The 25,152-nt window shown below is 42.8% G+C and overlaps 2 protein-coding genes across 5 annotated transcripts in view; both read left to right on the top strand.

Annotated features, from left to right (window-relative positions):
• The window catches only part of Cnep1r1 (CTD nuclear envelope phosphatase 1 regulatory subunit 1), a 20,236-nt gene extending 18,465 nt beyond the window's left edge, over positions 1-1,771 (top strand). For all 3 annotated transcript variants that reach the window (XR_003848744.1, XM_008828301.3, XM_029561202.1), the window contains one exon: positions 432-1,771. Coding sequence is in view for 2 of the 3 variants with exons in the window: in XM_008828301.3 (XP_008826523.1) it covers positions 432-473 (42 nt within the window). In the remaining variant the exon portion in view is untranslated. The remainder of the gene's footprint in view (positions 1-431) is intronic.
• A 4,592-nt stretch (positions 1,772-6,363) lies between these two features.
• Positions 6,364-25,152, top strand: part of Heatr3 (HEAT repeat containing 3) — a 46,866-nt gene continuing 28,077 nt past the window's right edge. The window contains exons 1-7 of one of the 2 annotated variants that reach the window (XM_008828304.3): positions 6,364-6,672; positions 6,785-6,957; positions 9,401-9,488; positions 11,189-11,301; positions 13,851-13,960; positions 17,623-17,763; positions 21,473-21,750. In XM_008828304.3, the coding sequence (XP_008826526.1) occupies positions 6,538-6,672; positions 6,785-6,957; positions 9,401-9,488; positions 11,189-11,301; positions 13,851-13,960; positions 17,623-17,763; positions 21,473-21,750 (1,038 nt within the window). In that variant the 5' untranslated portion in view covers positions 6,364-6,537. The remainder of the gene's footprint in view (positions 6,673-6,784; positions 6,958-9,400; positions 9,489-11,188; positions 11,302-13,850; positions 13,961-17,622; positions 17,764-21,472; positions 21,751-25,152) is intronic. The other variant, XM_008828303.3, reaches the window with a different exon arrangement.

Genomic DNA, 25,152 nt, shown 5'->3' on the forward strand with positions numbered 1-25,152 from the left:
TTTTTGAGACAGGGTCTCCCTGTAGCCCCAGCTGTCCTGGAACTCACTATGTAGACCAGGCTGGCCTTGAACTCACAGAAATCCACCTGCCTCTGCCTCCCGAGTGCTGAGATTAAAGGTATGTGCCACTACACCTGATCTTTAAATGCCCTTTTAAAAAGAGTTTTCTAACATTTTATTTATCAATCATTGTGTGTGCACACCCTTCATAGCACATATGTGGAAGTCAAAGGATAGCTTGTGGGAGTCCATTCTTTTCTTCAACTCTCTGGGTTCTAGGAATCAACCTCAAGTCATCAAGCTTGGCAGCAAGCGCCTTTACCCACTGAGCTATCTTGCTGGTCCTCAAATGCCGTTTCAAGTTTAGAAATAAGTAGTGGTGTTTTTAATAGAACTATGTATAAAAAAATTTTTTTTTCATTTTTTTACAGACAGGAAAACTAATTTTGAAACCTAGGCCTCATGTTCAATGACAGTCTGCACTCATTGTTAGGGGACCTGAAACAGTTTTTCTTCCAAGAAGTGATACAACAAAAAGCCATAGAGGATTCCTTTGGGAGCTGGATAAGTGGAGCTGCGGTAGCAGCTGACAAGAAGTGTGCAATAGTCCCCAGACTGTTGTGATGATGATGGCTGACCTCTCAGTGCTTCTCTACCTGTGATTACCTGTGCTCAGTATTAGTGTCACTTTAGTACTTCAGCTCCTGCAAAGATTTTTGCAGCTGAAGTGTGTATGTATGTTACTAAGTTAAACCTAGAAACCAAACCACATTCAGTTTTTATAATGTATTTTTGCAAACTACTGTAAATAGCAAATCAATGCCAATGTAAAACCAAGAGGAAAATGTGTGGACTCTGTTTTCCTGCACCAGTATTTCAGGAACATCTGCTTGACATCCCTACAGCTCCTTAAAACTGGCTATTGTGTGTGCCTTTCATTCTTAACCCCTCTTTTTGTTGCACTGCAGGAAAAATATCAAATTCCACTTCAACTGAGCAGAACTCATCTCCATTATGTTGTAAGAAATTGTAGATGTTTCGACAAACAAGTTTTGTTAAATTCAGTACTGAATTCCAGAAACTATTGTGGTTATATTTTTCAGTTCATTGTTTTCATTTAACACTAAATTACTTTATATGTTTTTTAAGAATTAAAAAAAAGCCCAAAGTCTTCTGATTCTAAAAGTTTAAATTATGTATTGTCTGAGAATTTGACGGTCATCATTTTAGGTAATTGGATTTTACGCTGTGGTAGACATGTCATTACACTAGTCCTGCCCTGGTGTAGCTGATGGTTCCAGTCCATCGCCACTAACTTGAGAGCCATGCCACAAACTAAAGTCTGCAGTACTCACTGTTAAGGAGTGTTAATGACATACTGTGTATGTGTAACAGCCATCTGTACTATAGTAGCCCTGAAAATTAAACTATTGGGATTCTTGTAAATATTTTAAAGTACTGGAGGTGCCTTTTAACCTGTTTATTAGATTTTTGAAAAGGTTTAAATTATTTCATGAGAAATGTTTTAAATTTCATCTAACATGAAGCTGAAATTTGAATAATAGGACAAAAACTTTTTAATAAAGCTGCCATTTAACTTGCCTGATTTCATCTTGGCTTTCATGTGTATAAAACTGCATTCTTTTAACTGCAGCAATAAAACCCGCAGCTGCTGAGAAGTCTTAAGAGGATGTTGTATGTTCTGCTTTTATATTCTGTAAATTTTGTAGGTAAATATGTGCATAAGAATAAATACTTTATATATAACTAGTGCTTTTTGGTTTGGTTTATTATTTCTCTAGTAAAGAAGTATCAGATACAGGCTAATTCTATATTACATAATTTACTTTAACTGTGTCCAGTAGACTTCATGTTAGGTAACAGTTGCAGGTACCCCAGTTGATTAGACAGCTTTTAAAAAAAAATTGTTTGTACTAGTGTTTTGATTGCCAGTATGTTTATTAGTGTATGTGTAGTGCTCATGAAGATGACAGAGTCACCATGTAGGTGCTGGGAGTCAAACCCTGGTCCTCTGGAAGAACAGCAAGTGCTCTTATCCCCTGAGCCACGTCTCCAGCCCCTAGACTGATAGCTTTTTTTTTTTTTTTTTTTTTTTTTTTTTTTTTTTTTTGTCTTTTTGAGACAGGAGTCTCCCTATAGCCCCAGCTGACCTGGAACTCACTATGTAGACCAGGCGGGCCTCAATCTCACAGAGATCCACCTGCCTCTGCCTCCCAGGTGCTGGGATTAAAGGCATGTGCCACCACGCCCAGCTTGACAGTTTTTAATATGTCTTATTCCTTATAGTCTAATAATATGTGGCTCTTAATCAGGAAATGCAGGTTTTGTCATGTTGTGCTTTATGAACTTAGATTATTTCCTCCAAGAGTGTAAAGCTAAAGAGGGATATTATAGTTCTTAATTTTTTGGGGGGGGGAGTACTCCTTTATTTAATAAAGGCCTGAATTTTCTCCCCTAAAAGAATTATGTCAATTGGCATGCACTTGGGTTCCCAATACCAGACCACTTGGAATCTACTGACTCCAAGAAGCTTTCTGGTACAGTTCTAGACATTTGGCCTCAGTTTCCAGAATCCCTTTGCTGTGACTGAGTTGGCTCAAGGCCCTTGGTGCCTTGCTTTCTTGTCACCATTTCCTTCCTCTCAAACTTCTATACTGTTGAGTCCACTCTTGTGACTATAGATGAGTAAAAAACATTGACAGGTTTGCAAAGTGATGTTATTTATGGTCTCCACAACTTAGTTCAAAAGTCATCAGGATATTGTGGTTAAGAATGTAGATTTCTGGGGGCTGGAGAGGTGGCTCAGTGGTTAACAGTGGTTAATAGCACTGGCTACTCTTGCAGTGGACCAAGGGTTTGGTTCCTAGCACCCACATATGATTGTTAGCTAACAATCATAACTCCAGTTCCAGGGGATACAATAGCCTCTTCTGGCCTCTGGTCACTGCACACATGTGCACTACATACATTCAGGTAAAACAGTCGTACATATAAAAATAAAGTTTTTAAAAAATATTAGGCCTGACATGGAGGCGCATGCCTTTAATCCCAGCACTCAGGAGGCAGAGGCAGGTGGATCTCTTGAGTTTAAGGCCAGCCTGGTCTACATAGTGAGTTCCAGGACAGCTGGGGCTACAGGGAGACCCTGTCTCAAAAAGAGCAAAAAAAAAATTTATGTGCACAAGTATATTGCCTGCATGTAAGTGAGTGGCACCTGTGTTGTGAAATGCCACGGAGGTCAGATGAGGGCTTCGGATTCCCCTGGAACTGGAGTTAAGGACAGTTCACAGCTACCATGTATCGAACCCAGGTCCTCTGCAAGAGCAGTCAGTGCTCTTAACCCCTGAGCCATCTCTCTAGACTGTTTTAAAAAAAAAATTTTTTTTAAAGCTGAAAGAAAAGTTGAAAAAAAAAAAAAAAAAAGGCCAGATGTGGTGGCACATGCCTTTAATTGCAGATGACCCAGGTTTGAGTCCCAGTACCTACCTGGTAGCTAACAACCATCCATAATTCCAGTTCCAGGGGCTCTGATGCTTTCTTAATGTCCTCAGGCATTGCATGACATGGTTGTATTTACACACATACACACATATATATAATATATATGTCTAAGGAAGAATATATAAGTCTAAGGAAGAATTCCTGCCTTCAGAACTTGCCGAGGAAATGCAGATCAGGAGTCAAGCAGTTGCCAGGTGGTTTAAGTGGTCTGATGGGTAAACGTAGGATGCTGTTCAAGCCCAGGAGAAGCAGATGTGGTCAGACAGGTTTTCCTAAAGAACATCAACAAACATCTTGTGTGTTGAGGGCAGAAGGGGTAGGTTTGGAGGAAAGTAGGGAAAAATAAGAACTCAGCATTTTATTATAGGATAATGGAAAGTCTTCCAACTGATTGCAATTGAGGAAGTGACTTAAATGGAACCCAGGGCCTTGGACATGCTAGACATAAGAGATGACTGAAAGGACATGAGCTATTTGTCCAGATGAGGTGTGGAATCCTGAACAAGAGGGTCAGGTCATGGAATCAGAGAAGTGAGAAGGATTAGAAATCAGGTGAGTATGGGACTGGAGAGATGGCTCAGCAGTTAAGAGCACTAACTGCTCTTGTAGAGGACCCAGGTTCGATTCCCAGCACTCACATGGTGGCTACGAAGCGTTCTTAACTCCAGTTCCGGGGAATCTGAAGCCCTCTTCTGACCTCTGCGGCATTGCAGGACATGGGTGCACTCACATGCATGCAAGCAATACACTCATACACATTAAAAAAAAGAAAAAGAAAAAAAGATAAGAGTTTGCTGTGCACAGAAGAGGGAGTAGGGAGCTTCTTCACAGCCCAGCATCACTTTTCTGTCCTAGAGTAATGAGGGTTCCATCATTACCATTGTATCGCCTCTTCTAAAAAAATTTTTAAAGTTATTTTATGTGTATGAGTGCTTTGCATGCATATACTTAAGTGTACCACAAGCATACAATGCCTGTGGAGGCCAGAAGAGGGCATCAGATCCCCTGGAACTGGAGTTGCAGATGGTTAGCCTCCATGTGGGTCCTGGAACCCAAATTCAGGTCCTCTGGAAGAGCAGCCAGTGCTCTTAACTGCTGACCCACCTCTCCAGCCCCTCTATCATCTCTTCTTAAAGACTGTTCATGCTTTAGGAGACCCTGCAACAAAGAAACCTGTCTCTGTGGTTTCACAAAGATCTGTTAACATGCACTGTGAATCTAGTGCTTGACATGGCTTCCGTATGCCCATCTACTTTTTTTTTTAATTTTATTGAGACAGGGTCTCCCGGTAGCCCCAGCTGACCTGGAACTCACTACGTAGACCAGGCTGGCCTCGATCACACAGAGATCCACCTGCCTCTGCCTCTCTAGTGCTGGGATTAAAAGCGTGCCTCACCACATCTGGCTTTTTCCATCTTTTTAAAAAAATATTACACTTATTTGTGTGTATGTGTGCACATATGTGCCATGGCATCCATATGGAGTTCAAGGGCAACTTGCTGGAGTTAACTTTCTTCCATGTGGGTCTCAGGGAGCAAACTCAGGTCATCAGGCTTGGTAGCAAGCACCTATACCTCCTGAGCCATCTAACCAGCCCCCTTCTACTTTTTGAGCACCCTACCGTGCTGACTAGATTTGTCAATTTGAATAATAAACTAGAGTCACCTGGGAAGAAGGAACCTGGGTTGAGAAATTTCCTCCATTAGAATGACCTCTAGTTATACCTGTGGGGGCATTTTTTGGATTACAATTGATGTAGGAGGGCCCAGTCCACTGTGGGTGGTGCCTATGAAGAAGTGACTCATGTTCACTAATTAATGGGGTGGGGACAGAGGCTTGTGCAAATGCCCAGGCCCTAAAGAGCATCACTAAACAGCAGGATGCAGAAGTGGAGTGAGATGAGGCAGCCCAGCTGAGAGTTTTTTTTTTTAAGTGTATGAGTGTTTCACCAGCATGTATGTTAAGTGCACTGTGTTGTGCAATGCCCATAAAGGCCAGAAGAGGCGGTAGGATCCCCTGGAACTGGAGTTATGGATGGTTGTTAGCCACCAGGTTGGTGTTGGGAACTAAACGCAGGTCCTCTGGAAGAGCAGCCAATATTCTTAACTGTTGAGCCATCTCTCCAGGCCTACCCCCTCCTCAGCTGAGATTTTGATAAATGCCCTAAGAGAAAAGGAAGTTATTGAAAGGTTTTGAGCATGAGAGTGACTATAACAAGAATTGTGGCAGGACAGTTTGAAAAGATCACAAAGCTGCTCTTATGGATAGCATGCTGGGCAGGTGGACATGAAGAAACCACAGGCCATGTGGTCGAGACAAAGACTACCTTCAGATTGTGGATGCAGCAGGACGTCTGTGTCCAGATAAGAGACCAAGGAAATAAAACACACTTGGTGGCTCCATGGTTTTTTTGAGTCAGGCATGGTGGTGCTTGACTTTAATCCCAGCACTCAGAAGGCCTAGAGGCAGGTGGAGCTCTATGAGATCGAGGCCAGCCTGGTCTACCCAGTGAGTTCCAGGCCAGCTGTGGTACAAGGAGATCCTGTCTCAAAAAGTATCAAGAAAAGGCAAAAAAAGGGGGCTTTGACACACGTGTGCGAGAGCTGTATTTTATAACTCTGTGATTATTACCTAATAGTTCCTAAATATGACAAAGTAATCAATGTGCGCTCCCTGGGTGGAGAGTCAACTCCTGGCGGAGCTCCTATGAGATGGAATTTGTGTTTTGTACAGTAGACTTAGGTCATGCATTTACAGATGAGTCCAGGGCTCCGCCCCCTAGAAGGGCTGGTCCCGCCCACTCAGCCTTGTACGCATGCGTACTCCCCGCGCCAGCGCCGTCCTCGCAGCTGACGTGCAGTGCGCAAGCGCAGAGCTTTTCCATGTGTGCTCGGCCATCAGCCGGGGCCCAACTGAACCTAGTCGCCTCAGAGACGAGCATTTGTCAGCGGCCCGGCAACACCGTCACCTGCGGCGGCCCTCAGCTCTCGCTCTGTTCCCGCAGCCCCTGTCACCATGGGTAAGAGCCGGACGAAGCGCTTCAAACGGCCTCAGTTCTCCCCTACCGGCAGCTGTCAGGCTGAGGCAGCGGCCGTGGCGAACGGGACTGGCGAGGAGGATGACGGGCCCGCGGCGGAGCTGCTGGAGAAGGTGGGGCAGTGGCTCTGCGGGCCCGCGGCCGGCGCGGGCGGGGGGCGGGGGGCAAATCCGCACCGGGTGTGGCGCGTGCGCACTGCGTCTCTCTGACATCTTGCTTTCGCAGCTCCAGCACCCGAGCCCCGAGGTCCGCGAGTGCGCCTGCGCGGGACTGGCCCGGCTGGTGCAGCAGCGGCCCGCACTTCCCGGCCTGGCGCGCCGGGATGCGGTGCGCCGGCTCGGGCCGCTACTGCTGGACCCCAGTCTGGCGGTCAGGGAGACGGCGGCCGGCGCGCTGAGGTGAGCCGGGACGGGCATCGGGGTGGGGTCCCCCGCCAGCGCCATCTGTGCGCCAGCACACCTCCCCGTTCCATCCTCTACTCCTGGAGGGAGAAGAGCCTCCCTGGGGTCTCACGTCTGCAGCGCTGGCGTTGTGAGCGCAGGTTGGAGAGGACCCGGGACCCACAACCATTCACATTCCTATGTGCTCCTCCTAAGAACCCGCCCCAGGGTCCCTGATTGCGTGGAGTTTTCCAGTCTGTTGCTCAGGAATCCTCTAAATATAGACAATTTTGAGCTGGCAGGATGCTGAGCCAGATAGTAGAGATCCCTGTCTTTGCCGGAGCTCCCTTGATGTAGCGTCTGGAAACTAGTGAGAAGACCCAACAGCGTTAGTGAGAAATGCCGTCGTGAATGAGAGGGTGCATTGTGGGTGGCAAGTTTCAATTGGATGTCATGGGAAAATGGAGAGAGGAGTGTTCTCCACAGGAGGAATGGCAGTAGCAGAGAAGGGAAGCCACACAGATCGGCAGTCAACACAACAGTTAGTGTGGCTGAAGAGAGTAGGTGAGGTGTGAGCGCCAGGTGTAAGATGGTATAGGACCAAAGTATTCTGAAAGGGTGTGATGTAATCCACCTTTTGAAAAAGCCACTCTGATGGCTGTGCAGAGAATGAACTGTAGAGGGGGCAAGAGAGGTCAGGAGTAGAAGTTAATATTTGTACTTTTTTTTTTTGGTCTTTTTGAGACAGGGTCTCCCTGTAGTCCCAGATGACCTGGAACTCACTATGTAGACCACGGTGGCCTTGAACTCACAGAGATCCTCCTGGCTCTGCCTCCGCAGTGCTGGGATAAAAGGCGTGCACCACCATACCTGCTTTAATATTTCTACTCTTACAGCTTTGTGTGTGAATCTGAATAGATGCCTGCTGTATGCCAGGCAGTGGGCTAGGCTCGAGGAATGGTGTAGTGAGGAATACTGACATAATTTCTCTTCATAGTGAATCTTAAAGTCTATTGAGAAAGCATTAATCATAGAAACGATATATGTATAATTACAATCATTAGTAATTACAGAGAATGTTATGGAAGGGTATATTTGGAGTCCCAGGAAGCAAACCCTGAGTTTGACGTCAGATCTTTGGGATGAGTGGAGGATAAGTGGATGTCCTTACTCCTGAGGAGGATGTAGTGTGTGAGAAGCTGTACTCCGCCCTTCAGATGTAGACAAATCTGAGCTTGTGGCTCCTTTATGCTCAGAAGGCAAGCAGTGTTTGTCTAGTTCGAATTGAGTTTAGCCAGAATCACTTCAGAGCGTGTCGTTTTTAGTGTCCTCACCTTCCAAGCTTTGCAGTTTTTATTCCAAGAAATGGTTTTGTTACAGAGTTTGAAACCACCATCAAAAGACCACTACACAGTTCAAGTTTTAACTGGTCAGATTTATTAAGGATATAGCCATCCGTGGTCCCTTAGTCAGATTCAGTACCCACAGCCCTGAGGGGAGGGTGAAATTAGCTTATAAAGGCAAAAACCACAAGAATTTCTTCACACATGAGTAATACCAGGTGGTTCTGAATAGGGTCAGGACGGCCCAAGTTAGCAGGTAAGCAAACTAGAGAAGCCAAAACAAGCATTTGTTAGTCCTTTTCTTAACAAATGTATAGAGACCTTAACAGTAAGGAACTTTCTGATTATTATTATTATTATTTCAGCATTTACCAAGAAAGGCAGGATACTGTTTTAGTTAGTTCTCTTGACTAGGGAAGAAGCACAGCTGCAGGTCTAAGAGGTGACACTTTCTGCGGTCAGCTACTTCAAAGAAAAACACTCTTATAAAGGAAAGCAACTAAGTTCAGACCTGACCTTGAAGCTGGCAGTTTTTCTAGTTTTTGAAGTTTAAAGTGGCTGTTTTATACAAAATGAAGAAAACAAAGTTACTTTGGCTATTACAATTTGGGGGGCTCCATTCCATTACTGTTCTTTTTTTTTTTGTGTGTGTGTGTGTGTGTGTGTGTATGTGTGTGTGTCTTTTTGAGACAGGGTCTCCCTGGAGCCCCAGCTGTCCTGCAATTCACTATAAACGAGGCTGGCCTTGAACTCACAAAGATCCTCCTGCCTCTGCCTCCCAAATGCTGGGATTAAAGGCGTGCATCACCACTCCTGGCCTATTACTGTTCTTTCTCACAGAGTGTGCAGTGTCCACGGTAAGTAGGGGCATGCCTACTGCCTCATGTCTGCTATTCTTGTACTGTCTCAGACCTCAGAACTAAGATACATTTGCTTGCGTCTTGTGGGCTAAGGACTTAGACTGTTGGAAATCTGTGGGTTGATTCTCCAGCATATTGCAGAAATAGTTTTCTCTGGGAAACCTTAAGTGTGGTTAAACATACAAATAAATTTGAGAGCTTAGTAGTATTTTGTAACACGTGACTTAAAAGTTTGATGTGTTTTAAATTTTTTATTAGAAACCTTAGTGCATGTGGAGGTTTTGAAGTTTGTGATGACATGGTGGCGAAGGACATCATGACCCCACTGGTGGCACTACTGAGAGAGGTATGTGGTGTGTAGCATGTCCTGAGTGGCAGCTTTGCAGTGGAGCTTGTAAGAGACAAGTTTTTTGAGTGCTTTGGTGTCAGATGTCATGTCTTAAGACATTCTATGGGAATTTCTTTTCTTGGAAAACTGAAGTGTACTGTCATCACTGATACCAATCTTTGTTATTTTGTTCCTATACTTTTATAATAATTGGAAAAGGTCTTTCTAAAATTCTGTAGCCTTACTCCTTTAGACTTTAAACTTCGTATAATAAAAGTAAATTCACAGGCCAGGTGTAGTGGTGCATGCCTTTAATCCCAGCACTCGGGAGGCAGAGGCAGGTAGACCTCTGTGAGTTCAAGGCCAGCCGGGTCTACATAGTGAGTTCCAGGACAGCTGGGGCTGCAGGGAGACCCTGTCTCAAAAAAGACCAAAGGGGGGAAAAAAAAGTAAATTCATATTTATTGTTTATGTGCATATTTAATTTAATCTTTACAGCAATCCTATGAGGCTGGTTTTCTTTTTTTTTTCTTGTTCTTGTTTTTTGTGGTGCTGGGTATTCTAGGCAAGTGTTCTATCACTGAGTAGATCCTGAGTCCAAGGCAGGTGTTTTTCCCGTTTTGACAGAGCCAAGACACAGACATTGTGAACTTAGGTTATGTTTCATCTTTGCTTTGTGTTTTAACATCACATCATTCTTTTTCTTTTTCTTTTTTTTTTTTTTTTTTTTGGTCTTTTTGAGACAGGTCTCCTCCCTGTAGCCCCAGCTGTCCTGGAACTCACTATGTAGACCAGGCTGACCTTGAATTCACAGAGATCCGCCTGTCTCTGCCTCCCGAGTGCTGGGCTAAAAGGCATGCGCCACCACGCCCAGCATATCACATCATTCTCATGTGATGTAGCTCATTGGTTGGAACTTATTTCTGATTTTGACAGCTTAGCATGTAAAGGTTATTACTGCAGAACCTCCTATACAACAGAGCAGTCTCCCCTACAAGCCCAAGACACAAGCTCTGTTTTAGAGAGTGTCAGGGATTGTACTAGGAGGCAGTACTGTGCCTACAGCTGGTTAAGAGTACCAGTTTTAGCTGGGTGGTACATGCCCTTAATTTCAGCATTTAGGAGGTAGAGGCAGGCCCCATCTATGTAGTGAGATCCAACCAGGGCCACATACTGAGACCCTGTAGCTGCTTCCCCTCTCTCCCAGCCCCTGAAGAAAGAACACCAGCTTTGAAGCTACAATGCCAGCAGCTAACGCCTAGCTTCAACATCTACTAAGCTGTATCTTCAGCAGCCTCTCTACCTCAGTGTCCTGCTTAAATTAGGAGATGAAGGTTAATAGTTGACCTTCCTTAGTTTGTTCTGAGGATTAAAATACTTAATATATGTAACATGCTTAGAAGAGTGCCTTGGCGTTACTAAACAGATACTAGCTCTTGTATTTCTTTGCCTTTCTTATTTTTTATCACATCAGGGAAAATACTTTGTATCGATTTTCTGCTTTCATGTAAAATGTGAGATACTTTGCACCATGACCTGGGGATCTTTCTTGTCTGTATTTCTAACCAAAGGGATGTGTGGTTTTGAGACTTGTACTCATTAGATAGGCTTACTAACTATAATTTCTGATATTTAGCTTTTGTGATTCTTCACTATCATTAACTTTTTTATTTAATTATCTTTTGAACCAGGGTACTAATCATGATGCTTGGTTTCAGTGTAGTGCTGGACTAGATTCAAATGATTTGTCACCACAAGAGAGGAAAGATCAGGACAGAGACTCTGTTGAGAACGTAGCCAATGAGGCCGTGAACGTGCTGTGGAATATATGGTAAGGTGCTTTCCAAGTGTAGCCTCTCAGGCTGCTGATCTTTCTATTAAATTGTAGGGACTTCTCCCTGGGTGCATGATGCTGATACTTAATAGGAAGTAGTAGTAAGTGCCTTGTGATTGATTCCCTTACTCAGCCAAGTATGTACCTGCTTTGGTGTCTAGAATAAGAAAGGACTGCAGACATTGACTGGTACATCCATCCTCTTACTTGACAGTGATCGCTTGAATATGAAGTAGATACCCAGGAATTCTCTTGAACCCAGTAGAAATAAGGTTACTTTCCAATCCATGGTGCTGACACTGGTGGGCATGAAATGGACCTGTTTCTGGGAATGGAAGTAGCTAGAAACAAACCTGGATTTACTTTTCTGCCCCAGTTTATGTCCATAATTGTAGGAGAATGATAGTTCCTTCTTTTCAGTTGGCAGTAATTACAATACTGATCTAAAAGCAGTATTTCTTAGAATGCAAAATTAAGTTGGATCTTGAAAAGCTGCCTATATATCAGTCTAACTTGCCTGTAATTTCACCTTAAACTAGTGGATACATTCAATTGCACCAGAAATATTGGCAAAATAAGATAGCTTTTTTTCCCTTAAAAAAATGTTTAGTCGGGTGTGGTGGTGCACACCTTTAATCCCAGCACTCGGGAGGCAGAGGCAGGTGGATCTCTGTGAGTTCAAGGCCAGCCTGGTCTGCATAGTGAGTTCCAGGACAGCTGGGCCTACAGAGAGATACTGTCTCAAAAAGACCAAAAAAAAAAAAAAAATTAAGTTTAGCCAGGCGTGGCGGCACACACCTTTAGTCCCAGCACACAGGAGGCAGAGGCAGGTGGATCTCTGAATTCGAGACCATCCTGGTCTACATAGTGAGTTTCAGGCCAGCTGAGGCTACAGGGAGACCCTGTCTCAAAAAGACACCCCCCCCCAAAAGTTAAGTTTTATTTATAGATTTGGAAAGTACTCACAGAGGCCGGAAGCATCAGCTCCCTTGCACCTGGAGTTATAGGAGTTTGTGAGCTGCCTGATGTGGGTGCTGGCAACCAAACTCAGGTCCTCTACCAGAACAGGAGGGGCTCTTAACTGCTGACCATTTCTCCAGCCCCTTTCCTTTTTCTTGCTTGCTTGCTTCTTCTTTTTTTTTTAAAGATAGAGTCTTACTATGTAACCATGGCTGACTTTGAACTTATGATCTTCTTACTTTGGTCCCCTGACTGCTAGAATTATAGACTGGCTACAGGAAATGGTACTTGAGCACACTAATGGGTGTTTTTCTGTACATCATAAACCTTCCTTTATTTGGTATAATTTTGTTGTTGTTTGGTGCTAGGGACTGAACCCAGAGCCTCATGCCTGCTAAGCACATGCTCTCCCACTGTAGCTCATCCCCAGCCCCTAGAAGATTGTTGAGCTGAAATTTTTTTGTTTGCTTTTTTGAGACAGAGTCTCATTTAACCCAAGTTAGCCTAGAACTTGCTATGTAGCTAAAAGATGACCTTGAACTCCTAATCCTTTTGCTTCTAGCTCCCACATGCTGACTTGCAGGTATAGGTTGAACTGGGTTGAACTGGTAATTTTTAAGAAGAATTTCTTTGAAAAGAGCCTGATAAATTCCAGAGTAACTTTTCTGTCCTGAATGCCTATGAGTCCTATCTTTACCACGTACAGTTATCATAGCTCTTAGTATTTTGTTTTACAGTTTGTGCTTCAAATTGCCTTTACTAACACGTGTCTGTCTTCTTGGCTGTGCTTCAGTACTGAAATAGATAGCTGACAATATTTTTCCTTGGATAACGTACTTAATAATATAGTCAGCTTGTTAACTCTTATTACTGTGTTATGTGTGTATATGGTTATTATTGAGATTTTATTCTCTGGAAACATGAATAAACTTAGTATAATTTGTTCTTTTACCATGTCTTTAGTGTGTATACTTATTAGTAATATTAATAGCAATCTAACTCTTTATAGTAGTATGACCAGAATTAATTACTTATTAGAGAAATTTCTCTTCATTTTGCAAATTATGCTTTATGAAATTATAATTGTAATCCAGAGCAAGTAAAATGTAATTTCCTATTAAAACTGATGCTTTCTATGTGATGGAGGCCCTTTGTCTTTACTTGAACTAATTATTGTGGTGTGGTAGAAGGAAAAGCCTGGACCCAAGGAACTGACCTGGTTCCACCACCCACAGGATGTGTGACTTCAGATGGATCACTTTACCCTTTGGGCCTTGCATTTTCTGAAATCTGTAAAATGGGGAGTTGAATGAAATGATTTCTGAGGTCTCCTCTAGTTCTAACCTTCTGTAAGGAAACATCATGGTGAAGAGATTGACTAAAGAGCCCACTGTGATGGAAGTGAAAATGTAGACCAGGCTGGATGTCATGTACAATGAATAAGAATGTCCATCTATAAGTGGGGGGTGTTTGACTTATATTCTTTGGTTTTATAAAGCATAAATAATTTTTTAATAGATTTTTGTGGTTGGTTTCTTAATGTTAAAATGTGACTAGTAAAACTTTTTTTTCCCCTTCAATTTTAGTGAATGCAGTAGTAGAGCAGTATCTATATTCAACAAAGAAGGGTGTTTGGAGATTGTATTAAAGTACTTACATAGGTTTTCCACCAGTGTTGACCTGGCTGTTTCTGTAGGTAAGTGAAGAAAGTGCTGATTTGTTATGCATGTGTTGCCGTTCAGGCACAGTGTGTTTATTGTGTAGCAATGATCACTGTCTTTTTTTTTTTTTTTTTTTTTTTTTTTTTTTTTTTTGTACTTTTTTTGAGACAGGGTCTCCCCGTAGCCCCCACTGACCTGGAACTCACTATGTAGACCAGGCTGGCCTTGAACTCAGAGATCTGCCTACCTCTGCCTCTAGAGTGCTGGGATTAAAGGGTGCATGCCACCATGCACGCCCGGCATGATTGCTGTCTTATTGTAGATAAATGTATAGTGGAATTCCCAGGTCCATGAGCCAAGGATAATTGTAATTCAGCCTTACTTAAGTGCCTTTTACCACTCTCTCTTTCTCTGACAGCCTAAGAATCCAAAGAAAACTGATAACCCCCTTTTTTGGAGGGAAGAAGGGAGGGAGGGAGAGAGGGAGGGAGGAAGAGGGGAAGAGAGAGAGAGAGAGAGAAAACGAGAACTTCCAGTTAGGCCTAGGTCCCTTTCATGGACTTGGGGGACACAGAGTCCAGCAGTTGCCTTGGCTGCCCACCTTCTTTATGTTGGGTTTGAGTGTCATTGAGGACCCCCAGCTCAGCAGGGAAAGAGGTAGAAACCAGAGGGTAGGCAGCTCAGCAGAATTCTGGGTGCAAGCTGAGAAATAACTTGATGAAATGGTTCCTTTTCTGTCTGTCATGCCAGGCATCCAGCTCTCCTTTAATTATGCATTTTTCCCAGAAAGGAAGAAACATATTCCTTTTATCAATGCTTTTCCTAGTTTTAGTAGATAATTTTATTATTATAATTCTTAGAGCTTTATTTTACTTCTCTTTATGTGAATATGTGTATGCCCTGTGTATCAGATCCCCTGGAGCTGGAGTTGCAGATGGTTGTGAGCCACCACGTGGATGCTGGCAACTGAACTCGGGTCCCCCGGAAGAACAGCAAGTGCTCTTAACCACTGAGCCATCTTCCTAAGATCAGAAAAGGGGAACAAAAATAAAATAATACTAGGAAAAATTTAAAAATCAGTTTCTAAAATGGAACCTGTGGGGACAGCGTTGTGAATACGTGGGAATTTCAGAAACAGTTCAGCATTTTAGGAATTTGGCAGGTGTCTTAAGCTTGAATGGTTTTAAAAGAATTTCAGAGATGCGGGTTCATAGCTTTTAAAGGAAAACCTGGGGAATGCTGGAGAGATGGCTCAGTGGTGAAGAGTTTGCACTGCTCTTGCAGAAGACCTGAGTTCATTTCCCATCTCTCTTGTCCAGTGACTCACAGCTGCCTGTAACTTCCAGGTAATTTAACACCCTCTTCTGACACCTAGAAACCTTCACTGAATGTATATATCCTCCCCATACACAATTAAAAATAACCTTTTTTAAAAAGGTAAAACAAGAAAGAAATAATGCTTAAAAGAAAAAAGAAGGGCTGGAGAGATGGTTCAGTAGTGAAGAGCACTGACTGTTCTTACAGAAGACCTGGGTTTGAATCCCAGCACCCACATGGCAGCTAAGAACTGTTGGTAACTCCAGTTCCAGGGGTCCAATGCCCTCTTCTGACCTTTGTGGGCATTGCATGACATGGGTGTGCTTGCACACATGCAGGTGATACATGCATACACATAAATAAAAATAAAATATTTTTTAAAAAAAGAAAGAAAAAAAAAAAAGGGCCACTATGTTTGATGGCTCAGCAGGTAAGGGCATTTGCTGTGCAGGCCTCACAACCTGATTTTGATCCCAGGAACCAATACAGTTGAAGGAGAAACTGACTGTCAAGTTGCCCTCTGACCTCTACACCTGTGCTGTGGCATGCACATACACACATGCATGTGCACATGCACACATAATTTTAAAAAGAAAAATTTCAAAGATCTATCTTCATTTTAGGAGTGTTTGCCTGCATGTGTGTATGTGCATCACATGCATGTAGTGCCCATGGAGACCAGAAGATGGCCTTGGACTCCCCTGGAACTGCAGTTGCAGGAGGTTGTAAGCTGCCATGTGTCTTTTGGGAATCAAACCCAGGTCTTCTGGAAGAGCACTATACACTCTTAACCACTGTGCCATCTCTTCAACCCTGCAGTGGATAGTTTCTTTCTGTGTTTAGCTAGATTTGTAATTTTATAAATAAACATTTTGAAAGTCAAGTTAGGCTTACATAAAATAAAATGTATCAGTAAGGTTCTGTCCTGGCCAATAATAGAGGGTTTTGAACTTATGCTTGTGGAAGCATTCACAGGTCTTGCCTTTTTGTTATTATTGTAGTTGATGTTGTTTTGCTGTGCAGTGTTAGGGATTTAGTTTAGAGCCTTGTTCACACTAGACAAGCACTGTGCCACTGAGCTGTACCCCAGCTCCTTAGTTTGCCATTTTACTAAAGTGAATAGCATTTTCTCTTAACACAATATATTTTCATGTAAGTAGATGTTCTTTTGTGCATATACATGGATTTATATATACATGTATATTGTAAACCAGTTTGAGCGCAGCAGTACCGTGTGTTTTGATTATTTTTATTTTTTGAAAATTTCATAAGCTAATGCTGTATTTTCATCATTTTCACTCCTTTTCTCCCCCCTCCAACTTCTCCCACACATCCCTTACATCCTCTCAGTTTTCAGACCTCCTCTTTGATTATGATGTTTCGGTTAATTTGGATAAGCATAATCTACTTTGAAATTTCTAGATCTGGATTTTTATAGAATCAGTAACATATCTCAAAGGAAACTAATTTGGGTTTGCTCTCCTTTTTGTACTTCAGAGGTGGTACATTCCTTTAATCCCAGCACTCAGGAAGCAGAGGCAGTTGGATCTCTGTGAGGTCAAGTCCAGCCTGCTCTACATAGTGAGCTCCAGGCCACCTGGGGCTATGGGAGACCCTGTCTCATAAAACAAACAAACAAAAAACCACTTTTATGCAATCTTGACTGTTTTATAGTTTTCAGTTAATTTCTGATATGCAGGTTATAGTCCATTATCTTGTTTTAATTCAAGGGAAGAAGACAAATGCTGAATGGAACATGTATCTGGTATTTTACCCTTCTCACAATTTGCTCACATTCTTATGTACAATTACTTTTATTCTTAACTAATTTGAAGGTCATTGCAATTTAAAGAAAGCCAAAATGTCCTAAGGCCTAAAGTTTGTTCTGGCAACAGGACTACTCATTAAGTATTCGTGCATGGACTAGTATTTAGTCACAGGTTTTCTGCTGCTGGCCCTTGATAAAGTGTAGCTAATTCAACATTGCCACAACACTTAAGAGCCTTGTAAGTTATGCTTAATGATAGTGCCCTAAAGAAATAGAAATTAAGCTGGGCATGGTGGCACATGCCTTTAATCCCAGCACTTGGGAGGCAGAGGCAGGAGGATCTCTGAGTTCAAGGCCAGCCTGGTTACGAGTTCTAGGCCAGCTGCGGTTACAGAGAAACCCTGTCTCAAAAAGACCAAAAAAAAAAAATTAAAAATTCAAAGAAGACAAAATTTCTGTAGCACTGATAGTTTGGGAACCATCTTTTGCATGTACCAAGCTTGAGGTAAAGTGTATGTCTAAAAAGAAGTTATAAAAATGCACATTTTGGTGATGTATATACGGTTGTAAATTATCTTAAACAGTTTGTAAATAGTTGATTTTGTCTTGTAGCATATTGTTTACAGACAGTGACAGAAGATAACCCAGAGCTACTAAAATCTTTCGGTGACTCTTCATTGCATGTGTTGGAGTCTGCATTGCTTTGTCCTGTCACCTCTATGGAATACATCTTGTTAAAGACACTGGTAGCAGGTAAGATTTAGCTAAATGACATAATTTACCTTTTGGTAACTTGTAATGGATGGAGCCTGGGGCTGAGGTTCAGTGGTTCCTTCATTTCATCACATCAGACTTTTTTGTGACTATATCTGTTCTGAAAAATTTAGTATTTGAAAAAATATTTTATGTGTATGAGTATATTAACTGCATATATGTAAGTGCACCTGTATCATTTGAAGAGGGCATTGGATTCCCATGGAACTGTAGTTATGGATGATTGTTAGCTGCCATGTGGGTGCTGGGAATCAAACCTGGGTCCTCTGCAAGAGCAGCCAGTGCTCTTAACCATTGAGCCATATCTCCAGTTCCAAATCTTTGTATTTGAACAGAGACCTTTAATTGATCTAGTTTTCCATAGTTATAAAGCCTTTTAAAATAGATTTGTTCCCAGCCAGGCATGGTGGCACACACCTGTAGTCCCAGCACTCAGGAGGCAGAGGCAGGCAGATCTCTGTGAGTTCAAGGCCAGCCTGGTCTACATAGTTCTAGGACAGCTGCGGCCACAGGGAGACCCTGCTTCAAAAAAAAAAAAAAATAAGATGAGATAAAATAAAATAGATTTGTTCCCAGTTTAACAACTGTTATTGTTCAATAAAGAAATGCTGTGCTGATGCATACAGCCACCCGTGCCCGGTTCAGCTCCACTTCTTCACAGATTGGACCCACAGGTGGGACATGATGTTTCTCCTCTGCCTGCTGTTGGCACTCTTTGCATTTGGCCTCATCCACCGAGGCTGTGTCACTACCTGCTTCATCTTCTCCATGGTTGGTCTCTACATCAACAAGCTCTCCTCTACTCTGTACCAGGCAATAGCTCCAGTCCTCACACCAGGCAAAGTCACTGGCAAGGGCAAGAAGAGAAAGTAACCCTGAGTGTCCAATAAAGTTTTTGTAATTCTGTCAAAAAAAAAGAAAAGAAAGAAATGCTGTGCTTAGACTCCTTTATGTTCCAGAGAGTTTGGGAATTGACTCTGGGCATCCAGTACTGGACCATGCATTCTTAGTACCCATCCCTTTTCCCCAGTGTCTCTGAATACAAAAGTAAGAAATGATCTGATGGTCTGTTGAATAGTACACTTTACAGTCCATTTGTAGTTTCCTATTGCCCTTTGGCTTTGCTGAAATCATTAATCAAGAGGGTTTTTTGTTTTTTGTTTTTTTTTTCTCTGTCTTTGAGGCAAGGTCTCCCTGTAGCCACAACTGGCCTAGAACTCACTATGTAGCCTCAATCTCACAGAGATTTTTTTTTTCCTGCCCAGGACCTTGCTCCAGGTGGCCACCAGGCTCACACTCCCTAGCAGCCCAGTGCTCAATCTATTGCTGTACCTTCTGGTCCCTGCTCTACTTCCACCTGGCATTACCACCTTCTAACATATCTGCAGAATTCACTTCTTCTTTATCCCTACTTCCCTCTTCTGCCTCCCACAGCACACCCACCCCAAGATGGGTACACGATGTAAGCGTACAGTGTATAAGACTCTGGAACTAAAGTCGTTTAAGAAGCTCATTCCCCCACTGCAACAGTTGGGTTTCTAACCTTTCCCTATTAACCTCCATTGACTTGGTGCTACCTCGAAAGGAGTGCGCCCTGCACACGGTTCCATTGGTTCTTGGAGGCTGGGACCACTGGCCACACTGTACCAAGCTGGGTGATGGTCCTCTGCCATATTAGCTATGTTAATCAGAGACGCCCCACGCCACCACCCCACCTCACACATTCGCACCTGGTGCCGAGTTATTTTTTTTTAATTATAGTAGAATGTGTATGACATAAAATTTATCATAATCATTTTAAAATTTATTTTGTGTGAATATGTGTGTATGATTGTGGGTATTTGTGTGTGAAGGTCAGAGGATAGCTTTGGAGAGTTGTTGAGGCAGGGTCTGTGTTGTTGTTTCTGCTACACTGCCTGTCAGACTAATCAGCTCCTGAGCTTCAAGACAGTTCTCTTGTCTCCTCCCCATCTCACTGTAGGAATACTGGGAATACAGATGTTTACCTTTTTTATGTAGGTTCCAGGAGCAAACTGAGGTTAGCAGGCTTGTTTGGCAAGTGCCTTTACCTGCTGAATCATCTCACTGGCCCCCTGATAACTAATTCAAGTGTACAGTTCAGTGGTATAATACAGATCACGTTGTACAGCCAGATCTCCAGGTATCTTTATCCTCCAAACTGAAACTATACCCAGCAAATGACAACTTTTCCCAATCCTCCTACCCCACCCAGTTCCTGGTAACCACCGTTCTACTTCCTGTCTCTATGAATTTGACTACTCTAGGAAAAACCTTACACAAATGGAAGCTGTTATATTTGTCCCTTCATGACTGATTTCACTTAGCCTAAGTCTTTAAGATATCTATGTGGTAGCATGTGTCAGTACTTCTTTTTTTTTGAGAGTGTCATGTAGCCCAGGCTGGCCTCAAATGTGCTGTACTATAGTCAGTTATGATCTCAGACTTCTGGTCCTGTCTCTACCCCTTGAGTGCAAGGATTATAGGTGTGCATTATCACACCCAGTTTATTCCGTGCTGGGTATGAAACCCAGGACTTTGTGTTTCATGTATGCTAGGCAAGCACTGCCACCTGAGCCACACCCTCAGCCTGCTTCCTCCTTCTTTAATGCTGTATAGAATTCTAGCACATGTGTGTTGTGTGCTTGCCAGTCTTTATTGGTTCATCCACCATTGACCGCATGGGTTGCTTTCACCTGTTAGCCATTGTGAATCAATCCAAGATGACCATAGCTATTACTGTTTGAGTATCTCTTTTACATTCTAGGATATTTGGTTATGTCTATGTGGTCTTTGTTTTTTCTTTTTGAGATCGGATTTCATGTAGCCCCAGGCCAGTCTCAAAACTTTCTGTGTAGCTGAAAATGATCTGTAACTTCTCTTCCTCCTGCTTCTACCTCTCAGGTACTGTACAGGCATGTGCCATTACATCTAGTATTTTTTTTTTTTTTTAGTTCTAGGGATTGAACCCAGGGCTTTGTGCCTGCTAGGCAAGCATTATACCAGCTGAACTATATTCCCGTGCTATCACTTTAAAAAACATCAGTATGGAGGCTGGAGAGATGGCTCAGCAGTTAAGAGCACTCACTGCTCTGGCAGAAGACCCAGTTTTGAATTCCAGCACCAAGGCAGCTAACAACCATCCATAACTCCAGTTCTGGGGGATTCAGTGCCCTCTTCTGGCCTCTTCGGACATTGCATGACATGGATGCACTTAACATACATGCAGGCAATACACTTATACACATAAAAACAAATTTTTAAAAAATCAATCTGCTTTTCCCTGGTAGCTCATATTTTATTTTGATAAAGAAAAGGCCAAGAACCTGCTGTCTGTCCTGTGTGAGATCTTGGATGGTACAGTCCACTGCACTTGGAATGTAGAGGAGAGCAGTAGGTGAAGATGAAAGAAAAAAGGCACCTCCTGGCATTTCAGAGGAGACTTGATTCATGTTCTCTGGGTCAGCAAGGTTGTGTGCCAGGGCAGGATGGTGACTGAAGGGCTGTACCAGAAGGCACTGCCTCTGTGCCTCTGTACAATGCTTTTTGACATGTACTAAAACCTGAACCAAGGCATGGTGTGGAGATATTTTGACCCAGTCTTGTGGAAACTGTTCTCAATACAGGATTTCACAAGAGCTTCCTTTGTCTTTATGCTAATTTTTCCCAGGCACAATTTGGAACCTGAAGGACATCATTCCATCCAAAAGTCAGGCAGAAATCATAAATGCCATACTGAAGGTTTTATCTGAAGTTTTGGAGGTGAATGCTGCTGAAATGGTTATTCAGATGAAGGAGGCTGAAACTCAGCGCTTGAAGACTACTGCAGAGACTGAGGAAACACTAGAGAAGGCCAATGGCAGGGATTTGGTTGAAGATGATGAAATGGAAGAGATTCCGCGTAAAAGAAAAGTCAGAAGGAAAACTTTCATTTCCGATTTACTTCCAGTGAGTCAGATTGATTGGTTTTCAACACAGATTCAGAACAGCTGTTTTCCTTCAGCAGATGTCTTTAGCATTATAGAAAAATACAGCAGCAAAATGTAATTCTTACTATAACATTAGATATGTACTCCTAAAGAGGGAAAAAGCAGCCTTTTGTCTAAAGTGAAACTTTTATGTATAAGGGGAAGATTTCAGTGGAAACAGACTAATCCTTTTATAGAACACTTAGAAATACCAGCCTGTCTCCTTGACTCTGTCTCACTTCAGCTACCCATTGTCTCCCAGGCTGTCTTCAAACTGCGAATGTTATACTTTGTTCCAATTGTCACTTGAATTCTTACCTTTTTTTAACCTTATTTGTCCTTCCCAGAGCAATAAGCCAAACCTTTATTTCCCCAATACTGCTGAGCAGAAGAGATGAGGGGATGAGGTGTGCTTTATGCTAGTGTGATATTGCAGTAGTGCACAGTTGTGGGTTTGGGGATCATCTCAGCCCAGGCAGTCAGCAGGAGATGGATCCAGACTTTGGGAGAATGTTTTCCCCAAGGAGGCAAGAAAGTAGGAAGCAGAGAAGACAGGTTGGGAATGTGAACACTTCTGCATTCAAGTGTGTCCAATACTGTTCTAGCTACCACTGAGAGATTATTCAGGCGTATCTCCGGTATTCAGGGAACTCTTCATCTTAGGAAGACGAGTGAACCTTGGTTGTAAGCCCTGTGCTAAGAACACAGGTTAGTAAGGTTGTGTTCAGATTCCCAAGAGAGTAGTTTCTGTGAACTTGGCATATGTGATTCACTGCAGCTGGGAGAGCAAAGGAAGGGTCTGTTGGAGAAAGCTTTTTTGACAGTGCCACATGAGCTGTCTGATGGTGAGATAAGAGGATGGTCAAGGCAGGGGAGTGTTGAGAGAGCTCACGCACTTGCTAAGCTAGTTGGAGGGAGAATCCAAGGGTCTAAAGGCAGGAGGAGCCGAAGGCTGCTGGGGAAAACAGGAAACCTGGGCTGGGAGAATACCGTTCACATCCTTTCACGTGACAGTGCCAGGGTGGCTTGTCCTGATTCACAGGAATGAAATTGAGAATTGTCTTAAGTTGACATCTTGCAGTTATGATTAATTTGTCTCCACTTAGAGTTCTTTAAATGTAATATAGCTGAGGGTAACTGTGCTTTCTTACAGGGTGGTTTTCTGGTTTCTTTATGTTGTTTTTGGGTTTTGGTATTTAAAGACAGTTTTGCTGGGCATGGTGGCACATGGGAGGCAGAGGCTGATTTCTGTTCCAGGCCCGCCAAGTCTACATAGGAAGATCCTATCTTTAAAAGAAAAAAAAAAAAAAGTCTTGCTATATTGCCCAAGCAGTCCTTCCGTTTGAGCTGTCCAAATGTAGGACTCAAGTGTGCACCACCATGTCCAACTCGTGCATTCTTGAAGACATGAAACAGAATTTTATTTAAAAATTTAGTGTCTGTGTACACACACACACACACGTACACACATACACATACACACATATATATGTGCCATGGTAATGTATAGAGGTCAGAGGACAACCTGAGGAAGTTGGTTCTCTTCTTTCACCTTGTGGGACCCAGGGATCTGATTCAGGTCATCAGGCTTGGCAGCAGGCACCGCTAAGCCATCTTGCCAGCCTGCATAATTTAATCTTAATGCTTTAAAGAAATCAAGTTTTTATGGATACTTATATATGAATAACCACAGCATTTGTTAAATGCTAGAATCCATAGAAAGGTGAGGCGGCCACCCATCCTTGAATTACTTACAAACCAGAAAGTGGCTTAAAAATCACTATACCTCCTCTTTTGACCACGAGGCATGCATTAGAACCTCAGATTTAACCCTTGACTCACTCTGCTTCTGTCTCAGCATATGAGAATTTAAAATCAGTGAAGTCAGATTGAGGCATAGCCACACAACTTGTCCAAAGGAGGCATTTTTGAGGAGCCCTAGTGGTGTAGGGGTATCAGATGGTTGCATGCCAGACACAGATGTGTTTGGTTCCATCACCTGTGGATGGTCAGGTGCAATATGTGGGTGCTTTCAGGCTCTTTCAGCTGGTGGTATGGTACTGCTGGTACCTTAACTTGTTCAGGTGTACTGTTTTAGTACTCTACCTGCCCATCATATTAGGATGTTGTTTTGAGACAGTCTTGCTATGTAACCCAGGTGGGCTTCAGACTCTAGTTTTGCCTCAGGCGTGCTAGATTGTCCCATGCCTAGCTTCAGAAATAGAAACTGCTGTTAGGCTGTCAGGGAATTCTGAAGGATCCAAAATCCCTGCCGGGAGTCAGACAATGGCATTTATATGTGATTCTCGTTATCTACAGCCTTGCTTCTACGGGGTCCTAAAAGGAGTAAGGGTAGGAGAGATCCAGGGCTTCCAAGGTTATGGTAGAAGTGTTGTTATTATAAGACACTGGTAATTAACTTTGATGTACAACATTCTGAGGGCTGGGATTACAGATGTAAGCCTACATCTTACATCACATTAAGTATTGTTTTAAAAATAGAGGGTTTATGGACTGGGAGATGGTTCAGTGGGTAAGAGTGCTTTGCAAGCATGAGGACTTGAGTTCAGATCCTTAGCACCATGTAAAATTTCAGGAATGGCTGCCTCTGCCTGTAACCCCCGCATCATGGGTATAAACAAATAGAGCTCACTGACTGAGCCAGCCTAGCCAAAACAGCAAGTTTCTGGTTCACTGAGAGATGCTGTCTCAGTGCAGTACGGTGGAGAGTAAATAGAGGAAGCCTCCTTTGTCCCACGTGTGTGCCTGCACGACATACACACACACACAAAATCTACACATAGAGGGCCTGAGGGTATAGCTTAGTGGTAGAGTATATATTTACTATGTTTAAGCCCCTGGGTTCAATCTGGGCACAAAAGAGAGGGAGAGAAAAAAAAAATTGTGCTCATAAAATACAGTGTTTTCTCATAGCAAAAACTTGCTTAAAAAGTCTTAACTCAGTAGCCTGGGTAATTAACATGCAAGTCCAACAGTCAGCCAGTGTGGCACTGCCAGTAGAGTGCTAGGCATCATGTTCACATGGGCAAGGAATACAGACTCAGTCAACTCAAGTCTTTCATGCTGCCTGGTGGCTTCTGCTAGAGTCCTGTAGATCTAAAATAAAACCTCTAATTGCAGCATTTCACTTAAGAAGGCGTAACAGGAATAAGAAGGAGCACTGTAGTCCATGTTTGTTTATTTTTTTAACACAGGCAGAAGCAACCTCCCCAGCTCCCACTGTTATCATCTGTCCAGCTTGCTCTGTTATATTAAATCTTTCCCAGCAGTTGCCCCTCCTACTCCTGGTTACTTTGAAGCAAATTCCAGATGCCATAACATCTCATCTCCATTGATTTCTTTGTCAGCTTGATAACAGCAA

Source organism: Nannospalax galili, unplaced genomic scaffold (assembly GCF_000622305.1).
Source record: "Nannospalax galili isolate Female #2095 unplaced genomic scaffold, S.galili_v1.0 scaffold1353, whole genome shotgun sequence".
Lineage (NCBI taxonomy): Eukaryota > Metazoa > Chordata > Mammalia > Rodentia > Spalacidae > Nannospalax > Nannospalax galili.